The 20,527-nt window shown below is 57.2% G+C and overlaps 3 protein-coding genes across 3 annotated transcripts; 1 reads left to right on the plus strand and 2 right to left on the minus strand.

Moving 5' to 3' along the window:
* Positions 1–713: 713 nt before the first annotated feature.
* Dda1 (DET1 and DDB1 associated 1) lies at positions 714–7,027 on the minus strand. The gene is made up of 5 exons (XM_051169852.1): positions 6,966–7,027; positions 3,980–4,060; positions 3,850–3,901; positions 2,536–2,597; positions 714–1,306 (listed from the first exon to the last, which is right to left on the minus strand). Exons 1-5 carry the CDS (start codon positions 6,966–6,968, stop codon positions 1,196–1,198), a joined length of 309 nt encoding a protein of 102 aa, XP_051025809.1. The 5' UTR covers positions 6,969–7,027; the 3' UTR covers positions 714–1,195.
* Positions 7,028–10,026: 2,999 nt separating this feature from the next.
* Positions 10,027–10,764, minus strand: Mrpl34 (mitochondrial ribosomal protein L34). Its single transcript, XM_051169559.1, has 2 exons — positions 10,675–10,764; positions 10,027–10,471 (listed from the first exon to the last, which is right to left on the minus strand). The coding sequence occupies exons 1-2, from the start codon at positions 10,737–10,739 to the stop codon at positions 10,258–10,260; spliced, it is 279 nt and encodes a 92-aa protein (XP_051025516.1). The 5' UTR covers positions 10,740–10,764; the 3' UTR covers positions 10,027–10,257.
* Positions 10,765–12,053: 1,289 nt separating this feature from the next.
* On the plus strand, positions 12,054–18,343 carry Abhd8 (abhydrolase domain containing 8). The gene is made up of 5 exons (XM_051169767.1): positions 12,054–12,260; positions 13,550–14,282; positions 16,446–16,616; positions 16,739–16,955; positions 18,004–18,343. The coding sequence occupies exons 1-5, from the start codon at positions 12,251–12,253 to the stop codon at positions 18,184–18,186; spliced, it is 1,314 nt and encodes a 437-aa protein (XP_051025724.1). The 5' UTR covers positions 12,054–12,250; the 3' UTR covers positions 18,187–18,343.
* The last annotated feature ends 2,184 nt before the right edge of the window (positions 18,344–20,527 follow it).

Genomic DNA, 20,527 nt, shown 5'->3' on the forward strand with positions numbered 1-20,527 from the left:
TGGGACACGCGGGTGGTGCAACCCGTTGGGGTGCCGGGGACCAAGAGTCTGCACAGGGAGCAGCCTGCTCCGCCCCAGGTAATGCACCAGTGACACAGCAAAGGCAGTTTGGGAAGGTAGTTGGAATCACTGGGAGGCCTGAGGGTGGCAGCTGTGTCTGAAAGGGGAGGCCACCAGAGGCGGGGCACAGGAAGTGCTGTGGGGTGCTCAGGCCGGGCAAGCAATGGTGGGTAGGCATGGCCACTGGTGCCTATTTGAGGCTGATGAGATGCTCCCGGGTCAGAGCAGGCCCGGGCAGGTGGGGCTACAGCCGATAACAGCCCCTGGGGAACATGGACACCTTTGGCCCTCACCACAGAGTCCAGCCCGTGTGCGGGATCCTCAGAACCCACACCTGTAGTGTGTACCGTGCCACAGCTAAGGGTGCACAACCACTCCACCGTCCAGGTAGCTTCCCCCCACCCCACGACAGCGTGGCCTCCTCAGCCTGTGTTCCCTGGCAAAGGCACAGCCCTGCTAGTGCAGGAACCCCCAGTGGCCAGCCAGACACTGGTGCGCACGGCTGGTGGGCCTTGCACATGATGCCCACTGTTGGGTGGCTGGCTGTCAGTCAGGGGTCTCCCAGGGGACCCGACCCCAAGGACCTCTGGGTAGGGGTTCTTGCAGGTCCCAGTGGCTCCGGCCGCGGTGTGCGGGAGCAAAGACGCCGGATGTAGTAGGAAAGATCCTTTTATTGGGGTGGACGCGGAGCACGGGCTAGTCCATGATAAATGACTCAAGAGAAAGATCCAGAAGGGCCGGCTCTCTCCTGCCTTGGCATGGGCTCTGAGTGAGGCCTGAGCACGGGTGGGCCCCGGGGGTCCCGTGACCCAGCCGGGCCTGTGGGTGGGAAGGAGCGAGAAGGCCCCTCGGTGTGTTGGGGACCAGGCCGCCCTGGGCTCTGGATCCTGGCGTGGTCTGGCTGGTGGGTGGCCAGGTGCGGCACACCACCGTGTCTGGCGATCCCTCGCGGCAGGGCCTGAAGTCCCTTTAACCAATGCTTGACACGAGTTACAGCATAAATAAAAACTCAAGGAAAATAAATACATGGGTCCTATGAGGTTGGAGGGCGCGGGCTGGGTGTAGGAGGCGGGCTGCGCTTACACACGGGGGCGAGTGTGGACAGAGCTGACAGACGCGGGGCGCTGCGCGGGGCCTAGGTGTCCTCAGGCATGTCGGGGCTGTCGGTTCGGGCCACCTTGCGGGGCGGCGCTGAGCTCTCACCCTCCGCCTCCACCTGCTCTTGGTCTCTCTTCTTGGCGGCATTCTGGGGTGGGGGATAGTCATGAGGGCGAGGCAGGCCAGAGCAGCAAAGGCAAGGCGCCCCGCCCACTTTTCTTTTCTTTCTTTCCTTTTGTTTTTAAGAGACAGTGTTTCTCTGTGTAGCCCTGGCTGTCCTGGACTCACTTTGTAGACCAGGCTGGCCTGGAACTCACAGCGATCCCCCTGCCTCTGCCTCCCGAGTGCTGAGACTAAACCTTCCCCCTTCTTGATTTGCTTTGTTTTGTTCTGCTTGTCCCCCCACCCCCCATTTTTCAAGGCAGAGTTTCTCTGTGTAGTCCTGGCTGTCCTAGACTTGCTTTGTAGACCAGGCTGGCCTTGAACTCACAGAGAGCCGCCTTTCTCTACCTCCAGGTGCTGGGATTACAGGACTGTGCCACCATTGCCCGGCCCCTCCCCCCTTTTGACACAGGGTCTCTCTACTTAGCTCTGGAGTCCTGAAACTATGTAGACCAGGCTAGCCTCAAACTCAGACTATCCTGCCTGCCTCTGGGGTGCTGGGATGTGAGTCACCACACCCGCCCAGGACCGGAGCCACCACAATCTGAGGACACCTGGCAAGGCAGGTTGGTGGGTATGTTTTTTACACAATATTTAAATTGTCTGTGGTGGTACAGGCCTGTAGCCTACCACTTGGGAGTCAGAGGCAGGAGGATCACTGTAATTATGAGGTCACTCTGGGCTCACAGATCTGTCTCAAGAGAGAGAGAGTGTGTGAGCAAGCGAGCGTGAGCTGGGCAGTGGTGGCGAACACCTTTAATCCCAGCATTTGGAGGCAGAGGCAGGTAGATCTCTGTGAGTTCGAGGCCAGCCTGGTCTACAAAGTGAGTCCAGGACAGCCAGAGCTGTTACACAGAGAAACCGTGTCCCAAAACAAAACATAAGAAAAAAGAAACTCATGGTCCCGTGTACTTCAGGCTGGCCCACAACACTGTCTGCTCTGATGCTGGGATGGCAGGCATGTACAAACAAGGCTGGATTTTTTTTTGTCACGCACACATTTCACCAGTACAAAATGCCAAAAACAGAGGTTTGGCTTGCCACCGGGTGCCTGCTTGCCGTGCAGAATGCCCTGACTCACCCTCAGTCTCCTAAGCACTAGGGCCCCAAGAGCATACCCACTGTGGGCCCTCTCCCCAGGCCTGGTCACCTGAAGAACCCCTACTCCACCTTCAGGACCCCACGCAAACAGCCCGCCTCCGGTGAGAGCCTTGCCTTTTTGTCCCATTGCTGGTGCAGGTACCGCAGGAGGATGTTTGTCTTTTCTGTCACAATGACTGAGAAGTAAAGAGACAGAATGAGAAAGATGGAGGCTTCTGCCCGCCACCTCGGCATCCTGGCCTACCTCATTTTCTGGGGTTCAAACAGCACCCCTAACTAGGAAGGGTCAAAAGACTGGCATTTCCCTTCTGAGCGCACAGCCCCTGCTGCCATGGGGTAGAGGCTGGGATGGAGCTCAGGTCTCCCCCATCTCCTGCGTTCTCTGCTGAGGCCACAGTGAGGTTTGGGTGCTGAGGGCACCATGACAGGGAACTGCGCTACTCACGAGTCCTGCCCACTCCCAGGACAGATTCATTTGTTTTTAAGGATTTATTTTGATTATTTTGTTTATGTGTGTGTGTGTGCCTGTGCCCAGAAGACCATAAGAGGGCGATGGATGCCCTGGAGCTGGAGATACAGTGTCTGTGAGCGGCTGTGCAGTGCTGGGGCCTGGGTTTGGGTACCAGATCCTGCACGCCCTTGCTGAGCTGCCTGGCCGCACGTGCTGGCCATAGGACAACTGTAGGGGTTCTCTCCTCTACTGCTTGGGTCCTGGGGCCTGAGTCAGGCCTGGTGGCACTTTTACCTTGAACTTGCTCTGTAGATGAGGCTAGCCTCAAACTCACAGAAATCTACCTGCCTCTGCCTCCCGGGGGTGCTGGGACTTGGGGTGTGCGCCACCACGCCGGGCTTCCAGATTCTTTCTTGACAGCTAAACCAGCAGACCCTTGTTCTCCACAGGCCCAGCCCCTGGCCTGGCCAGCACGGCCCATAGGCCCAGTAGGGACACGGCCTTCACCACAGCCCCAGCCCCTGGCTTGTGGTCCTTGTGAACATGCATGTGGCTGCACACGTGCCTCAGCCTGTGTGGGGAGGCCCTTGCTCTGGCGTTGCGCGATGGGCTCTCGCCTGCTGTACCAGGCTGTCTGTTCCTAAGCTGCTTGGTAGGGTCCACTCCAATTACAGAGCCCTACTGAGGAGGACCACTTTCACCCGGGTTCCAGGGGCTACACTCAAGGCTAAACATGTGATCCTCCTGCCTCAGCAAGCAGAGTGCTGTGAGAGCCGGTTATGTAGGGCAGGGGAGGGAGCTCAGCTGTGGCGTATGGTCTTGCTATGCAGACAGCAGAGAGGGTAGGACCCCTCAGGACCAAACAGCAGAGCCCACTGCTGCTCCCAGGCACCGTGGCTGCTGTCCCCAGGGGCTGTCCCCTGCCCCTCTGTAAGCCCCTCCTAGCTTCAAGGAAGGCAAAACCCCGCAGTACTCACTCTGTTCTGATGGGTACTCTCGGGTCGGCAGGTACACGGAGGGACGGCGGTTCTGTGGACGGGGAGCGGCAGGTTAGCTGGCAACCCTACCCTTAGGACAGTGACATGCCCCCCGCAACCCCACACTCACCGAGGCCTTGCACACGGAGTCTGCATGGAACCTGCTGAAGTTGCTCTTGTTGTAGACGGGCAAGCCTTTCAGAAAGTCTGCCTGGAGACAGGGGTGGGCGTGAGGTCTCTGACGCAGCCACACAGAGGCAGGGGGCACCTGCTGCTGCCTGTTTATTAAGTCATTTTTCTGTACATGTTCACAGCTCTGTCTATTGTTGTGGGGAGCTCCAGTCATTTCCCTCCAGCTGGGCCTCATTGCCAGGCATGGCTGCAACACTTTTACCGGCTCAGCCCCAAAGTTGTTTAAAGTTAAATTTCCCTTGGGCACAACAGTGCATGCTTGCCATCCCAACACTACAAGTCCAAAGCCTGCCCAAGCTACAGAGTGATGCCCATGCTGAATCAACAGAGCAATAATGAAACGGGGTGGGTGGTGGTGGCACATGCCTTTAGTCCCAGCACTTGGGAGGCAGAGCGAGTTTGAAGCTAGTTTGGTCTACAGAGCAAGTTCCAGGACACCTAGGGCTACACAGAGAGACCCTGTCTCGGGGGAGGGAGGGGGATAATGAGAGGATATTCTAGAAGATGGGCATAGTGACCGCCCACTGTCCCAGCCTCAGCTTCAGTCGGGGTGGACACAGGGGCCAGAGGGCCTTTCAGTTTGAGGCTGCCTGACCGTGATCACAAAACCTTGTCTCCAAAGGATCCGAGTGAGCTAAAGGAGTGTGGACAGTCAGCCAGCCCCACTTCTGGGGAGGTCTGCAGGGCTGAGCTTGCCCGGGGAGGTTACCCCACTTCCTATACACAGGGAACTGACAGCTGTGGCAGGGCCCCAGAACTGTGTCTTGGTCCGGCTAGCTCAGAAAGGCAGCCAAGGTGTTTCCTCATTTGCCAAATGCCACTGAGGTCTGGAAGGGCAGCGATGGGAGGGCAGTCTGTGGCTCCTGGTGTGCCCTGCCCTGGGAGATGGAGATGTCACCAGGGGGGCTGTCATGTCAGGGAGCAACGGTGTGCACCACTGTCCTGACAGGCACAGGCCCCCAGGGTGACCTTCTGGTGAAGCAGAGGTGCCTACATCGGTGGCCACCCCCCTCTGCTGGCCTGGTATGTGGCCAGGCAGCCTAGTGTCCCTCCTGTCCTGCTCTGGGCCCAGGGTTCCCTGGCCAGTCACACCTATAGACCTGAGGCATGGGGGTGGGGCTCAGAGCCAGAGAGCCACTGTGCCCGGGGCCATCAGGCCTGAGGGCGCTGTTTGTACAGAGGACAGGCCAGTCTGGGACCCAGGGGAGCTCCTCTGGGGCAGCTATGCAGAAGGGACCGTGTCCTGTTTATGCCTCCCACAACTGTCACCCCAGCATTCAGGGTTGGGGGGGGGGAATCAAGAGGACTGGGAGGTGGAAGTGGCGATCTCGACCGTTCCCGGCAGCCCCAGCCAATCTGACTTGTCCCACAGTGCTCCACCAGGATCCCAAACACCTGCCTGAGCTGTCCGCCTGAGGCAGCGACTGTTTGTGTGTGGAGCACAACTCAGGCCCCACGAGAAGACTCGTGCCGCCCGAAGGCCTCAGGGAGGACGCTGGCCCCACACCACAGGCCTGCTGCTAGCCTGGGCTCCACTTCCCAGCTCAGCTGCATCGCCACTCCAGAGAACCAGCCAAGGCAGTCAGGGCAAAACCTGGGGACCTTCGCGAATACCTGTCTACACTTGAAAAAGAGGACAGAGCCTCTTCCTGTCAGCTAAGCTGGCAAACAAGGCCAGCTCCCTCAGGGGCCTCCAGGGTCAAGGGAAACGTGCTCCAGGAGGCCAACTGCCACAGGCAGAGGCGCAGCTGATGCAAAGGTCCTGAGTCCTGAGACAGCAGGAACACAGGAGCCATAGGAATCGAAAACAAAGCCCCTGTGGCCAAGGGAAGGGCCAAGGAGGTGGGGGGGGGGGGTGAGGTCACAAAGGAGAGCCCTGCCCCCTACCACTCACCACAGGGACCCCCAAGTTAAGCCTTTTGTAAGTTAGAAAACTACAAAACAAATTGATGTCTAGGTGAACTAAAGATGGCCAAAGGGCCGGGCTGGGAGTAGACTCAGGAAACACGGGGGTGGGGGGAAGGGAGAATGGGGAGATTTTGGGGGTGGGGATGAGGTTGCAGAGGTGAACCCGGGACCCCACGGCCTTGCTTCTCCTTCTCCAGGAGCTCTGTGTGGGTCACAACCTATTCTCCAGGACGTGTAGGCCCGGCCCAACCCCGAGGTGTGGCCCCCACCTTAGCTCACAGACGGGGAGCCCCAATCCCAAAGAACCACGGGGTCCACAACCCCGGAGGGGGTGGGAGCTCCCAGCAGGTCACAGGGATCACCTCTCTTGAAGACGTGGGGGGCAGCATTGGGAGGGTGTGCCCCGGCGCATCTGTGGGCTGCTGTCTGTGCTAGCCCCTGTCAGTGGCCCCATCCTAAGGGGTGGGTACTCTCCTTCTGCAAACAGGGAGACGAAGCCTGTCCTTCGGTTAAGTACAAGTGTGGGTTCAAGATGGAGAGAGGGGTGGGGACCTGGGGAACGGGGTCTGGTACGATGTCGCACCTCCTTTGGGGACAAAGCCCTGCACGCCACACTGACAAGCCCCCTCCCCTACGATGCGCCCAGACACGCACCTCAAAGGCCCGGAACCCGAGGAACAGCGTTGTGGAACAGCCCGGAGCGGGGTGGGGGGGGGGTGTCTCGAGGGACCCCCCCACCCCACCCCATGCGATTTCCGGGAGAGGGAGACAAGAGACAGTCGCGACCCGGAAATGAATGAGTTGTCAGGGCCTGGAAGCCTATCTAGGGTCAGGGGTCGCGGAGAGAGCCGGGGTAGGGGTCACCGGGCAGCCCGCGGAGGGGTTGGAGGTCACAGGTCAGCGCGAGGGGCGGGGCCGGGCTCAGCGGGGGGTCCGCCGGGGGAGCCCCCGAGAGACAGTAGGGGACCCTGCGCCGCCATGCTGGGCAGGAAGGGAGGCCGCACGGCCGCGCTCACCATCGTCCGCGTTCTCCGCCGTCCGGGCTGCCGCCGCCGCCGCCGCCGCCGCAGCCTCCTTCCCAGTCGGGGCCGCACAGCCACTTCCAGCCGCCGCGCAGCTCACGCCGATGGCGACGGCGCCGCGCGTCATTGGCCCGCGTGGTGGCCCCGCCCTCCGCCGCGGCCGCGCCCGGCAGGCTCCCATTGGCCGGCGCGCGCTCACCCCAGCTGCCATTGGTCTCCGCACCTCTGCCTTCGTCGTCGGGTTCGGTTGAGGATCAAACCCCCCCCTCCCCGCCCGGGGCTTGCGGGAGAAAAGACTAGAGATCCGGAAGTAGGCGGGGCCCGCGCGCGAAGCCTCTTGGGAGTTGTAGTTTTCAGTTCGCCCACAGTCCGGCAGGGTTGTGTTCTAAGACATGCCTGGAAGGGCTCACTGTAATGAGTTCGCCTAACTCCGGCCTCCTTCGCCGGGTTTCAACCTACAGTACATTGTTTGAGGTCTCAGTACAGGCTGACTTTAAACATGCTGCACTCTTTCTGCCTCAGCTTCCCAAATTCCCGGCATCGCAGGTCCGAAGCCTTTGTTTTACATAGAGCTAATATGGGTTTATTAAGAAAATGTAGCCGGGCGTGACGGCGCACGCCTTTAATCCCAGCACTCGGGAGGCAGAGGCAGGTGGATCGCTGTGAGTTCGAGGCCAGCCTGGTCTACAAAGTGAGTCCAGGATGGCCAAGGCTACACAGAGAAACCCTGTCTCGAAAAACCAAAAAAAAAAAAAAAAGAAAGAAAAAGAAAAAGAAAAAAAAGAAAGAAAAGAAAAGAAAATGTAGCTGGGGGGCTGGAGAAATGGCTCAACCGTTAAAAGCACCGACTGCTCTTCCAGAGGTCCTGAGTTCAATTCCCAGCAACCACATGGTGGCTCACAGCCATCTATATTGGAATCTGATGTCCTCTTCCAGTATGCATGAAGACAGAAAACTCATATACATAAAATAAACAAATCTTAAAAAAGAAAAAAAAATGTAGCTGGGCATGGTGGGCGCACGCCTTTAATCCCAGCACGCAGGAGGCAGAGGCAAGTAGAACTCTGTGAGTTGGAGGCCAGCCTGGTCTACAAAGAGAGTTCCAGGACAGCCAAGGCTACACAGAGAAACCTTGTCTCGAAAAAGAAAGAAAATGTAAAAATTAATTTGAGAATGGGGGGTTTCTACCCAAGTTTCCAGAGTTGTCATATGAAATAAATTTTAATTACTTGTGTGTACCACAGACCTCACGTGAACAAGACAGCTTTTGGGAGTCTAGTCCACACTGGATGCCAGGGATCAGGGTTGGGTCATCAGGCTTGGTACAAGAGCTTTTTCTATCTGAGCCACCTGGCAGCCTCCCAGCTTCATGTTTTTATGACAGGATGTGTAGCCCAGGCTGGATCTGGAAGTCACTATGTAGCTTAGGATATAGCTCTCAGTCTCCTGAGTGCTGGAATGACAGAAATGCTCCGCCACAGTGCTGAAACTTGACTTTCCCTTTTGTGCGTGTGTGTGTGTGTGTGTGTGTGTGTGTGTGTGTGTGTGTGTGTGTGTCTGTCTGTCTGTCTGTCTGTGTAGGGCAGAAGACAGCTCTATGGAGCAAGTCCATTCTATCAACCTTCAAATTGGCTCCAGGACCAACTCAAGTCAGCAGGCTTGACCACAAGGTGCCTTTACCTGCTGAGCCATCTCCCTGGTCCTGTGCACAGCATCGGGTGCAGCCCAGGCTGGCTGAAGATGACCTTGCTCTCATCCTCCTGCTTCCGCCTTGGGACTCTTGGATTTCAGGTGTGTACCATCAGGGTTTGTGGGGTGCTGGGACAGAGCTACAGTGTCAGCTCCCTCTGTTTGTACTTTGTGACAGGGTCTCTTACTGAACCTGGAACTGGACCAGTTTGGCTACACTGTGCACAACTGATTCCCAAGTGCTAGGATCACAGACAGTGTCTGGCTTTCGTGTGTATGGGGATATTTAAACTCAGGCCATCGAGCCTGCCACACAAATAATTAGCTCATTGAGCCTGTATTAGATAATTATGCCAACTTGACCCAAACTACAGTCATCCAAGAGGAGGGAATCTCAATTAAGAAAATCCTTCCTGGGCTAGAGAGATGGCTCAGAGGTTAAGAGTGCCACCTGGTCTTCCAGAGGTCCTGAGTTCAATTCCCAACAACCACATGGTGGCTCACAGCCATCTGTAATGTGATCTGATGCCCTTTTCTGGCCTGCAGGTATACATGCAGACAGAACACTGTGTACACAATAAATAAATAAATCTTTAAAATAAATAAATAAATAAATAAATAAAATCCTTCCATAAGACTGTGCTGTAGGCAAGCTTGTGGAACAGTTGGTTCCCTCCCCCCCCCCACTTTTCTTTTAAGACCCCGGTTTTTTTTGTACACCAGGCTAGCCTCTACCTCCCAAGAGCTGGGATTAAAGGTGTGTGCTCCCACTGCCCAGTTAGGCCTTTTATTAAAGATTGTTTGGGAGGGCCCGGCCCATGGCAGGAGCTGCCATTCCTGTGTTCTATGAAAAAGCAGGCTGAGCAAGCGATGGGGAGCAAGCCAGTGAGCAGCACCCTCCCGGCCTCTGCATCAGCTCCTGCCTCCGGCTTCCTGCCAGTCTTCAGAGGTGGACTGTGACCTGAGACATAATACATCTTTTCCTCTACCACCATCAGCTTGTGGTAGAAAACTAAGCTGCAAGGCAAACGCATACACAAAATACAAGTAAATCTAAAATTTTTTAAATGCCAGACTGGGTAGTCTTGAACTTGCTGTGTGGGTAAGGATGGCCTCCTCCCCACCTCGCACTCTATCGAGATAACAGGCGTGAGGCGTCAGATCTCACTCAGCCTGACTCCGCCTGCTGTGTTCTCCAGTGGCCCAAAGTTTTAGTCCTACCTCAAGGGTCCAAACTCCAGTTCCCTCTGGCTTCTCCCATCAGTGTGGGTAGTCGCCCTTGCCCAGTCCCTCCTGCAGACATGCACATGTGCACAACGCGCCCAGAAACGCGAATAGCTATTAGCGAGGTGGTAACACTTCAGAATGTAAGCGTGCAGGTGGTGGCAATGCTTTAATGCCATCTGGAAAAGATGCTTTCAAAAATATTCACAGAAAAGGATGAGATACGGCAGGAGGGGGCGCCACTGCTGCTGGCGGTGCAAGTTCTGAATACGAAGGGACAAGGCCCCACTTTGATCTCGCCCCAACGGCTCGCCCTGGACAATTCTCCTGGCGTCGCAGTCCATGCCCGCGGGCGCCCTGCGGGCGGCGCTCCTCAGTGGCTCAGGGACTTGCGGCCCTTCAGCATGCGGCGGAGGATGACCTGCACGCCGGCCGGCGTGCTCAGCCGGCGGACCCAGCCGTGCTTGTGCTTGCGCTTGATGTTGCTCGGCTGATACTCGTTCCCGCGCGTGCGGCCGCGGGCCTGCTGCAGGGACGGGAGGCCCCAGGCGTCCGGGAGCCCCATCCAGACCGTGGGTCGGAGATACCTGTGGGACCAGAGAAACGGTGACATCTCAGAGAACGGACCCTGTGTGACGTCGCTCAGCCTCTCTGAGCTTCGTCTAGTAATGTGTAGGGCAATAAAACGGGCGGTATGCAAAACATACATATACAGACAGACACGCGCGCGGGCTAGTCTAGAGGCCACCCGTGTTCCCAATCTGGAGCCGGGTACCCCCATGACACTCACCTACCACCCGCAAAGGCCACCGATCTGCAAGTGTGGTACCCAAAGCACCGGGCTAGGAGAGCCATGATCAGCCGGTCACTTCCTCCGGGTTGCAGCCAGTTCCTACGCCGTGGGCCCTGCGGCAATGCCTCCTGGGAAATGTAGTTCCATATTGCCGCGGAGGACGCCGAGAGCTGTAGTTTCACGCCTGCGCACGACGATAAACTGGAGGTATCTTGTCTTCAGTAGAGTGTAGTTTTCCCTGAATTGACCAGCAGGGGGGCGAGCGAGCGTACACTCCAATCTGCGCGTGCGTACGACATTCTGTCCTGATGTTCTGGGAATTGTAGTTCTTCGCCTCGGCCACTGGTAGAGGGCGCTCCGAGGTGGCGGTGACGCCGCTGGCTGCAGCCCAGGGAAGTAAGTGGCTGCTGGCCTTTTCAGCCACCCTCATTGGAGATAGGCAGCTGGCACGCAGCCAGCTGGCGGCTTCTCCACGACTGCAGCCAAGGCTTCTCCTCTTGGCGCGCCGCCCGGATGTCCTTGAGTCCTAGCTCTTCGCAATCTGGAAAACTCGTGCAGTGTGAACTTGCCCTGGCTAGTTTAATCCTTCAGGCTGTCCTGGAGGAATTTTCTTCCGGCAGCTCAGATCAGGACTCCTGCTCACACATCCTCCACGGCTCTCCATTGCACCGAGGAAGATGGCCAGACAGGCGTGACAGCAGCCAGGCGAAGCATCTTTGACGTTCACGGTCCCTACCCACCGTCTAAAACGGCTACTTGTGCCCACAAATAATAGGGGCGATGCGTTGGGTACTTACTGTGTGTAGAAGGGATGGGGACGAGTGTCTGCGCTGCACCTTGAGCGAGCAGCGCTCGGAAATCCAGAGTGGGAGAGTCAGCCTGGACTACCTGGCTTCCTTGCTCTCCTGGGGCCGCTGGGATGCAATTGCCGTTCGTTAGCTCCCCAGCGCCGACACTTCCGTCTCTTTCCCAGGATTCAGGACTGACGTAGCCTCTGGTTCAAATGCCAGCCTTGACCTTTTGTGAGTCTCAGTTTCCCCACCTGAAAGCACAGATTTGGGGATCTGTTTGCAGAACTGGAAAGGTCAGCAGAGAGAGGGTACACGGCCCTGCGGGAGGCGGAAGCTGGCTGAGCAGACCTCGCCACTCCCCCCTCCCCCCCCCCCGCTGCCCCTGGCCCAGGCGCCGTCCCATCCTCCCCCCCCCCCCCATCCTCTACCCTCCCCGCACCAATGTCCCCAAGCCCTTCACAGGGGCGGGGTTGCTGCTCGCAGAGCCCGCACTAATCCTGGAGCGCAGCCTCTGGTTGGACGGTTATCTAGGCCAGGTAGGCTCGCGGCGGCAATAGGCCGAGATGCCTGCCCATCTGCTCGAGGCCCCGCCCACGCTGGGTGGGCCTTACACGGCCGCTTTGCTGCGCGGCTGCGGGATGCCCCTGCGCTGACTGCCCGCGGCCCGCGCCTGCCCGCGCTAATGCGGCCGACCCCGCACCACCATGTAAGGGCACCTGCAGGTGGACGCTGGCTTCTCCGCCCGGGACCCCTGCGCCCTGCCTCGGGCCCCGGGCCCCTTGATGACCTCAGGTGAGCTGGATCTGGTCCCCGACAGAGGAGCCACCAGGCTGCCAGGCCTCCCTTCGGTGGTGGGGGAGGGGGGATAACCGCCAAGTTCCGCATTCGCGCTGTTAGGATGCTGCAGAACCCCAGGGAGACGCCTGGGAGAAGCAGGTCGGTCGGGCTCTGGGAAGCAGGACTGGCGATGCGCTTTATAGAGGCCTCCGCAGTCAGGGTTCCAGGGGTTCCAGGCTCTAGAGGTGGGGTGCGCGGCCTGCTTTTCCATCAAGTGCAATTAGGGCCACTACGAGCCAGGTATTTAATGAGCATCACTCCAGCGGCGCCTTGGCTTTGAAGTAAAAATGAGTCTAGTCCCATCCCCGTGTCTCAGACAATGGGGGTGCGCTGCGCCGGTATCCCCTGGAGTTATGTAACTGCCTGTGGTTGTCATGGACACGGGGCGGGGGGCTGGCCAGGGGAACCGGATAGAGGCCCAGAGGCCCCCAGTCAGGTCCTGCCTTCACCCTCCTGGCTGCCACTGGGATTGTGTGGCCATCCCTCAGAACACAGGGTACCAGGATGTTAAGGGTGATCCCCCCTCCATTCGTGTCTGCTGTTTTGCTGCTCAGCTCCAGCTCCCTCCCTCCTGGACCGGTGACAGGATACAGTCCCAGCATCCTTATCTGTCCTCTCCGTTCTTTGGTCAGACTCACAACCAGAGGCCTGAGCTGGTTTGACCCTTTAGGACAAGAAGCAGGCTTGGTGGTCTGTCCTCTTAGTACCCAGGAGCCCGGGGCACAAGGTTGAGGCCAGCCTGGGCTACAGAGTCAAACCTTGTGTAAAGGCTGTCAGTGATGGGGGTCACACTAGTGATTCAAGCACTGGCAGAGGCAGGGGTATTGCCAGGTGTTTGAGACCAGTGCCCCATACAGGAGGACTACAGAACGTGGCCTTGTTTCAAACACAAACCGAGGCGTTCATGCTGATGCTGGCCTGTCACTCCACCACCCGGGAGGTAGAGGGAGCAGGATTGTTGGGAGTTTGAGGTTCCCTTAGCCTTTAGAAGCACCTACATGCTAAGCCTGCTACAACTCCGGAGGTAGAAGTCAGGGCAAGGGCAGCCTGGGCAGCACAGGGATTGGACAAACTTGGCTGGATAGGCACTTCCTCTCCTAACCGAAGTGATCTCTCCAAGGGACACCCTGAGAGGCTGTCCATCATTGGGGTCACTGGGAGCCTGGAAGGAAGGCGTCCATGTCCTACTTATCCAGTGCACGAACAGATCCACCGACCCTAAGCTGGCCACTGTCCCTCTCTAGGACACACCATGCTGACCGGGATGACAGATGGCTTCTTCTGCTGCCTGCTGGGGACGCCCCCCAACGCTGTGCGGCCACTGGAGAGCGTCGAGTCCAGCGACGGCTACACGTTCGTAGAGGTCAAGCCAGGCCGGGTGCTGCGGGTAAAGCACGCGGGCCCAGCGCCGATCCCCACACCGCCGCTGCCGCCTCCTCCTCCTGAAGACGATCCTGGCGTCAAGACGGGCCTCGTGCGCTGCCAGCGCCGCATCACAGTGTACCGCAATGGAAGGCTGGTGGTGGAGAACCTGGGCCGAGCGCCTCGAGCTGACCTGCAAGGCCGCAGTGGCTCTGGGGACCCACCTGCAGCGCTGGAGGTGGAGCTGGCCGAGCCCGCTGGGGGCGACGCCCGGGCCACACCAGGCAGCGGGCGGCGGCGACGCCCCCGGCGTCCCAAGAGGACCATCCACATCGATTGCGAGCAGCGCATCACCAGCTGCAAGGGCGCACAGGCTGACGTGGTGTTGTTCTTCATCCATGGAGTGGGCGGCTCGCTCGCCATCTGGAAGGAGCAGCTGGACTTCTTTGTGCGACTCGGCTATGAGGTGGTGGCACCTGACCTGGCCGGTCACGGAGCCAGCTCTGCACCGCAGGTGGCAGCAGCCTACACCTTTTACGCACTGGCAGAGGACATGCGGGCCATCTTCACGCGCTATGCCAAGAAGCGCAACGTGCTCATCGGCCACTCTTATGGGTAAGATCCGGAGTGGGCTACTCACAAACCATTCTCTCACCCCTGTGGGTAGGTTGAGACAGGATCTCATGTAGTCCAGGCTAGCCACAAAATCATTTTGTAGCTAAGGTTGACCTTGAACACCTGGTCCTCCTGCCTCTATCTCCTAAGGATTAGAATAAAAGGCTTCTATGCCATCCCATCCAACTGCCTTGCAAACTGTCATGAGGCTGGGGGCGTGGCTCAGAGGATGGAATCCTTCTAGAATCCCCCAATGAAAGGGTTAGTGGTGTGGCTCAGGGGTGGAACCTCTGCCTAGGATCCCCCAGTGAGGGGCTGGGGGCGTGGCTCAGGGGTGGAGCCCCGGCCTAGAATCCCCCAGTGAGGGGCTGGGGGCGTGGCTCAGGGGTAGAGCCCTGGCCTAGAATCCCCTAGAGAGCGTCTGGGGCTAGCATGACACTGGTCTCATCTTCACAGTCAGGAGGCTAACACTAGAAGACAGCTAAAAACTTGAGGCCAGCCTTGACTACAAAGTCCTTTCTAACCCAGGTTACACCTACATAGTAAAAACCTATGTAGTTTTAAAAAACTACAAAGAGTCTGGGCATGGTATTCACCCCAGAACTTCCAAGACCACAGCAGGAGGATTGCCATGAATTCAAGACCAGCTAGGGCTACAGGGTGAGACAGAATCAGAATGCCACGGTTGCCCTCAGCTACACAGCTCCTGTGATAGCTTGTCATACATGAGACCCTGCCACGTACACACCCCCAACACCAAAACCAAGGCTGCAGAGTAGCTCAGGTAGCTGCGCTCCTGGAACACACAAGGCTATGGCTTCAGTCGCTAGCACCGTAAAACAAAAACATCAATAAACAACAACATGTTCATATCCTTAAAACGTCTAAAAGTTATTTTTTATTTTATTTTCAAGACAAGGTCATTCATTATGCATAGCCCTGGCTGTCCTGGAACTCATCACGTAGACCAGACTGGCCTTGAACTCAGATCTGCCTGCCTCTGCTTCCCCAGTGCTGGGACCGAAGGCATGTGCCATTGTGACATGGTGAGACATGTCTGTAATGTCAGCACTTTGGAGCCCGAGGCAGGGGCGTCACTGCTATGGCTCAGGCCTGTCCTGACCTATACACAGACTGTCTCAAAAAAGTTTTATTTTACAAACATGTTATAATCGCCCACAGGTATAGGTTACTGTGGGAGCATTACATATTCGTGTGAGTGTGTGAGTGTGAGTGTGCACGCTGGGGCCTGTTGGCTAGCCCAGTCCCACTTCCAGTCCCTTCTTTCTAGAGCCTTCAAGCTCTTAACCAGCCCCACACAGTGATGGAGGGGGCACAGGGCCAAGCACTAGACCCCGGGAGGTCAGTGTCATCTTGGGCAACAAAGACTTGATATCTTAGCAAGAACAACAGAAATAAAAGCCACTTGGGGTAGGACATGCCTGTAAGTCCAGTGTTCTGGGAACTGAGGCAGGAGGATTACCATGAATTCCATACCAGCCTGGGCTATACAGAAAGGGGGCAGGGGTAGATAGCTCTCTGGGCAGAGTTGCTTGGTGGCCAGTGATCCGGTCCTTTGAGGGGCTGTGGGTGTGATTGCCCCCCTATCTGCCCATGGCCATCCTGTCTTCAGATACTGGGTGGACGTCCCCCTAGTGGAGAACCACAGGGCCTTCCAGAAGCCAGTCGCAGCCCGAGGGCTAACCACACTCCCCTAAGGACTGTTTGCTTTAAGTCGATCTTTCTGGGAGGCAGGCGCATGTCTGGGAGTTCTAGGTCAGCCTGGTGTACACAGTAGTTTCCAAGTCAACCAAAGCTTCAGAACAAGGCCGCGTCTCAAACAAGAAATACCCCAAGGCTTACAGGGGGTGCACTCTGGGGTGGAGGAGAGCCCTGGCGTTATGGAGGCAGCCTTGAGCTTGCTGAGAGCTTGCCTCAAAACCAAAGGGCCAGGCCTGTCACTCAGAGGATAGAGCACGTGCGCAGCATGCACAGAACCCTGGCCTCTGTCCCCAGGCATGCAGTGCCTGGGGACAGAGGGGACCCCATCTGTCAGCCAGTTGGATGCCCCGGCATGGGGTGGTCTCCCAGGGCCTGCCAGGGAGGGAGTAAAGCAGAGTCAGTGTCCTGACTCGGATTCTCCATTCTTGGCTCTGCCTCCAGTGTCTCCTTCTGTACGTTCCTGGCCCACGAGTACCCAGATCTGGTACACAAAGTGATCATGATCAACGGTGGGGGCCCCACAGCGCTGGAGCCCAGCCTCTGCTCCATCTTCAACATGCCTACGTGCGTCCTGCACTGCCTGTCGCCCTGCCTGGCCTGGAGTTTCCTCAAGTGAGACCCTTGTCCCTGGGATTCCAGCAGGGGGAGGGGTGGCAGCGGGTCCTGATCTGTAGGGACGGGCTCTGGCTCTGTTCAGTGGTGGTCAGGCTCGAAGGACGCCTTTGCACCCCCAGAGCCGGCTTTGCGCGTCAAGGAGCCAAAGAGAAGCAGCTTCTGAAGGAGGGCAACGCCTTCAATGTGTCGTCCTTTGTGCTGCGGGCCATGATGAGCGGCCAGTACTGGCCTGAGGGCGACGAGGTCTATCATGCCGAGCTGACAGTGCCTGTGCTGCTGGTGCACGGCATGCATGACAAGTTCGTGCCAGTGGAGGAGGACCAGCGCATGGCTGAGGTAGGACCACAGCGCTCTGCCCCCACCCCGGGCGTGGCCTGATCCTGGGCGTGGCCTGGGCGTGGCTTAGGGGGTGAGCATCCTGCTAGAATGGATTGTGAAGGGTGGAAGAGGGAGGGGAGAAGGGGTGTGGACTTTTCAGATGGGCGTGGCTTTCTGACAGCTCTCTGTGTGCGAGGCCTCTGGAAGGCAGGCCTTGACCAGGGTATGGTTTCTGAGTTGGTGTAGAAGTGCGGCTTCTTTTGGTTAAGCGTCCATTGGTTGCCCGTGGCCTCTGACAGCTGTGTTTTAGGCCGCTGTGGATGATAGGTGGGCGGGGCCCTGGGTTGTTTTAGGTGGGTGTGGATAATCGGTGGGCGTGGCCCCGGCTAGGCAGGGTTTTGAAGTGGGTGTGCCTCCTGCGTGGAAGTGGTCATAGGTGGGTGTGGTCTCTGCAGGAGGCCCCTGCTTCCGTGCTGATCCCAAAGGGAATCTGAGCCATGCAAAAAGAGATTGTAGACTGCAGGGCTGCTCTGGCGGCTGCGCTGCCCTCCTCTGGAGGTTTCACAGAAGCCCGGCTGCAGGAAAAGCCAAGGAGTGGGTCCCTAACTCCGGGGTGGGGGGCAGTGATAGAGGTCGGAGCACAGGGCCTATTGTTCTTAAGGCTGCTCTGGAGGGTAGGAGAGAGGGAGCGAGGGAGGGAGGGTGGGTCCTCACTAACGGTGGATCTGTCCTACCGGGGACACTTGGAGACATCTAGAAACATTGTGGACAGTGCAGGAGGGCAGGGCTTCCCTGGCATCTCCACGGGGCGGGGGTGGCCAAGGAGGCTAACCAGCACCCCACAATGCAGACGATGCCCCATAGCTACGACCAGACCTCAGGTGTCAGCAGAGCCAATATCCAGCGGTCCTACCCCTGGTATACTGCGGGCGCTTAATGGGTGTTGACTGAGTGAAGGAACACCTGGTGAGGCTCCCGCAGGGTGACAGGCAGATCCCGATCAGGGCATCCTCCTGGGTGGGGCTGAAGGGTGGACAGCACGAGGGACTTCCCGATGTGCCCGCAGATCCTGCTGCTGGCCTTTCTCAAGCTCATCGAGGAAGGCAGCCACATGGTGATGCTGGAGTGTCCTGAGACAGTCAACACGCTGCTGCACGAGTTCCTGCTTTGGGAGCCGGAGCCCGAGGCCGAGCCCAAGCTGGAGCCAAAGCCGCCGCAGCCAGACCCGGCTGCAGGGGAGGAGAAGTGACCAGCCTCAGCCAGACTCCTGGACCCTGAGTAGTTGAGGCTCCTTTAGACTGGGCGTGAGCTGGGTGGGCGGGGCCTCACGCCTAGGGGCGGGCCTGGGTAGACCACGCCCCCAGGGCAGGTCGGGCACAGCCAGTGTTGGAGACTCTGTGCCCAGTGTGACCGTAGGGCGTGACCTTGTACAGAGCCCCCCTCCCTGCCTCCTTGAGTCCCCAAAGCTGCCGCGGGTGGGCTGCCACCCCACTCGGTCTTCCTCTCTGCTGTGCTCCACTCTGCGCGCCGGGAAGCCCCGAGGGGAACCCTGGGAAGGGGCTCCGGTCCTGTTTGGGGAGACCCTACCTCGCTGCCCTCATTGCTTGGGACTGGGAGCTGGGCACCCAAGGACGGAGGCCTGGAGCCACAAACCCCCGCACATGGCAACTTGTAACTCAATAAAAAAAAAAAAGTGACAATCCAAACTGGCCTTTAATTCGTGATACTCCCATCTCAGCATCTTCAGGATTGAGATGGGCTAGTACTGTCTCTGGCCCAGTGTCCCCCTCTCCCTCCCCTTTCCTCTCCCCTCCCCTTCTCCCTCCCCTTTCCTCTCCCCTCCCCCTCCCCCTCTATGCTCTTCCCCCTCCCTCCGTGATCAGACCTGGTGAGACAGTTTTGTTTTGTTTCCAAGACACAGTTTCTCCGTATAGCCTTGGCTGTCCTAGACTCACTCTGAAGACCAGGCTGGCCTCGAACACGTAGATTCGCCTGCCTCTGCCTCCTGAGTGATGGGATTAAAGAAGTGCGCCACTACCGTCTGGCCAGACAGTGGAATGTTCTAGAGGACTTTCTTCACTCTGTTTGAAAGAGAGATGCACTCAGACACACACACACACACACACACACACACACACACACACACACACAGAGCGGGACTTTCTCTGGACCGACCACAGATAATAAAGACATGGAGACTTATTATTTATGAAAGCTTAGGCACTATAGCTGGGCAGAGTCTCAGCTATTCTAACCCACCAAACACTGGGCTGCCTCCCACCACGTGGCCTGCCTCAGCATCTGTTCCTTCCGGTGTCACCCTGGCTAAGTGCATCTCCCAGACTCTCTGGGTGTCCCACCTTTTCTCTCCTGCTGAGACATTGGCCGTTAGAGGTTTATTATGCCAATCAGAAGGTGAGGGAAGAAGACTTTACAAAATATGATGCAGGCGCTGATCCCTAAGCCTAACAGTACCAACGTCTGGACAGCTCTCGGCTCTCCGCTGGCTTAGCAGTCAGTCAACAACTGAATATACAGAGACACCCTTCACACAACGTACAAAAGATTATCCCAACACACACACACACACACACTCAGACAGATACAAATACACTCACAATCACACGCAAACATACACATTCTCACACTCATACACACTCACACAGACACAGTCACACTTACAAACACACTCTCACACACATAAATTCACATAACATGCACACATACACACGCATATATACACATGCACACACACAGACACATACTCAAAGTCACACACTCATACACACATGCAAACATAGGTTATGATGCCGGGAGGGGGGGTTTTCTAATCACCCGCTCTAGCTCTCAAATAGTGAGACAGACCCATAAATTAACCCAACAAGCCCGAGAGCACTAGAGCTGGGCAGGTGGTGCCCGTCCTAACCCACCTGTGCTAGTCTTGCTGTTTCCCAGCACATGCCTCAAACTCCTTGCCATCTTGGCCCCGCCTGGGCTTCTGTTCCTTGAGGTCAGTCTTCCTGGCTATGTCTTTTCTCTCTCCTCTCTTCTGCCTCATGGTCCCTTCCTGAGACTCTGACTGGGCTTGGAAGTCCCGCCTCCTGTGCCCAGCTATAGGCTCTCCACCTTCTTTATTGACCTGGGGAGCCGGGTGTGGTGGCGCATGTCTGTAATCCCAGCACTTGGGAGGCAGAGGCAGGTGGATCGCTGTGAGTTTGAGGTCTACAAAGAGAATCCAGGATAACCAAGGCTACACAGAGAAACCCTGTCTCAAAAAAAAAAAAAAAAAGAAAGAAAGAAAGAAAGAAAAAAGAAAAGAAAAGAAAAGAAAAAGAAAGAAAGAAAGAAAGGAAAGGAAAAAAAAAAGAAAAGAAACACTTGGGGAGCAGTGTTCACACAACACTGATCCATGACAATGACACTGCCCATGTCCAGACTACAACACGATCTCAGGGCACAGAAACCAGCATCTGAGTGCACAGAGCACCAACATCTCCCCTTTTTAGTGCATTAAAAAGCGCTTTCCCTTACAATAATAAATACATACAATAAGAACAAATATGAAACAGTTACGAAGACTATCATGTAAG

The sequence above is a fragment of the Acomys russatus genome, chromosome 27 (assembly GCF_903995435.1).
Source record: "Acomys russatus chromosome 27, mAcoRus1.1, whole genome shotgun sequence".
In the NCBI taxonomy this organism is placed as follows: Eukaryota; Metazoa; Chordata; class Mammalia; order Rodentia; family Muridae; genus Acomys; species Acomys russatus.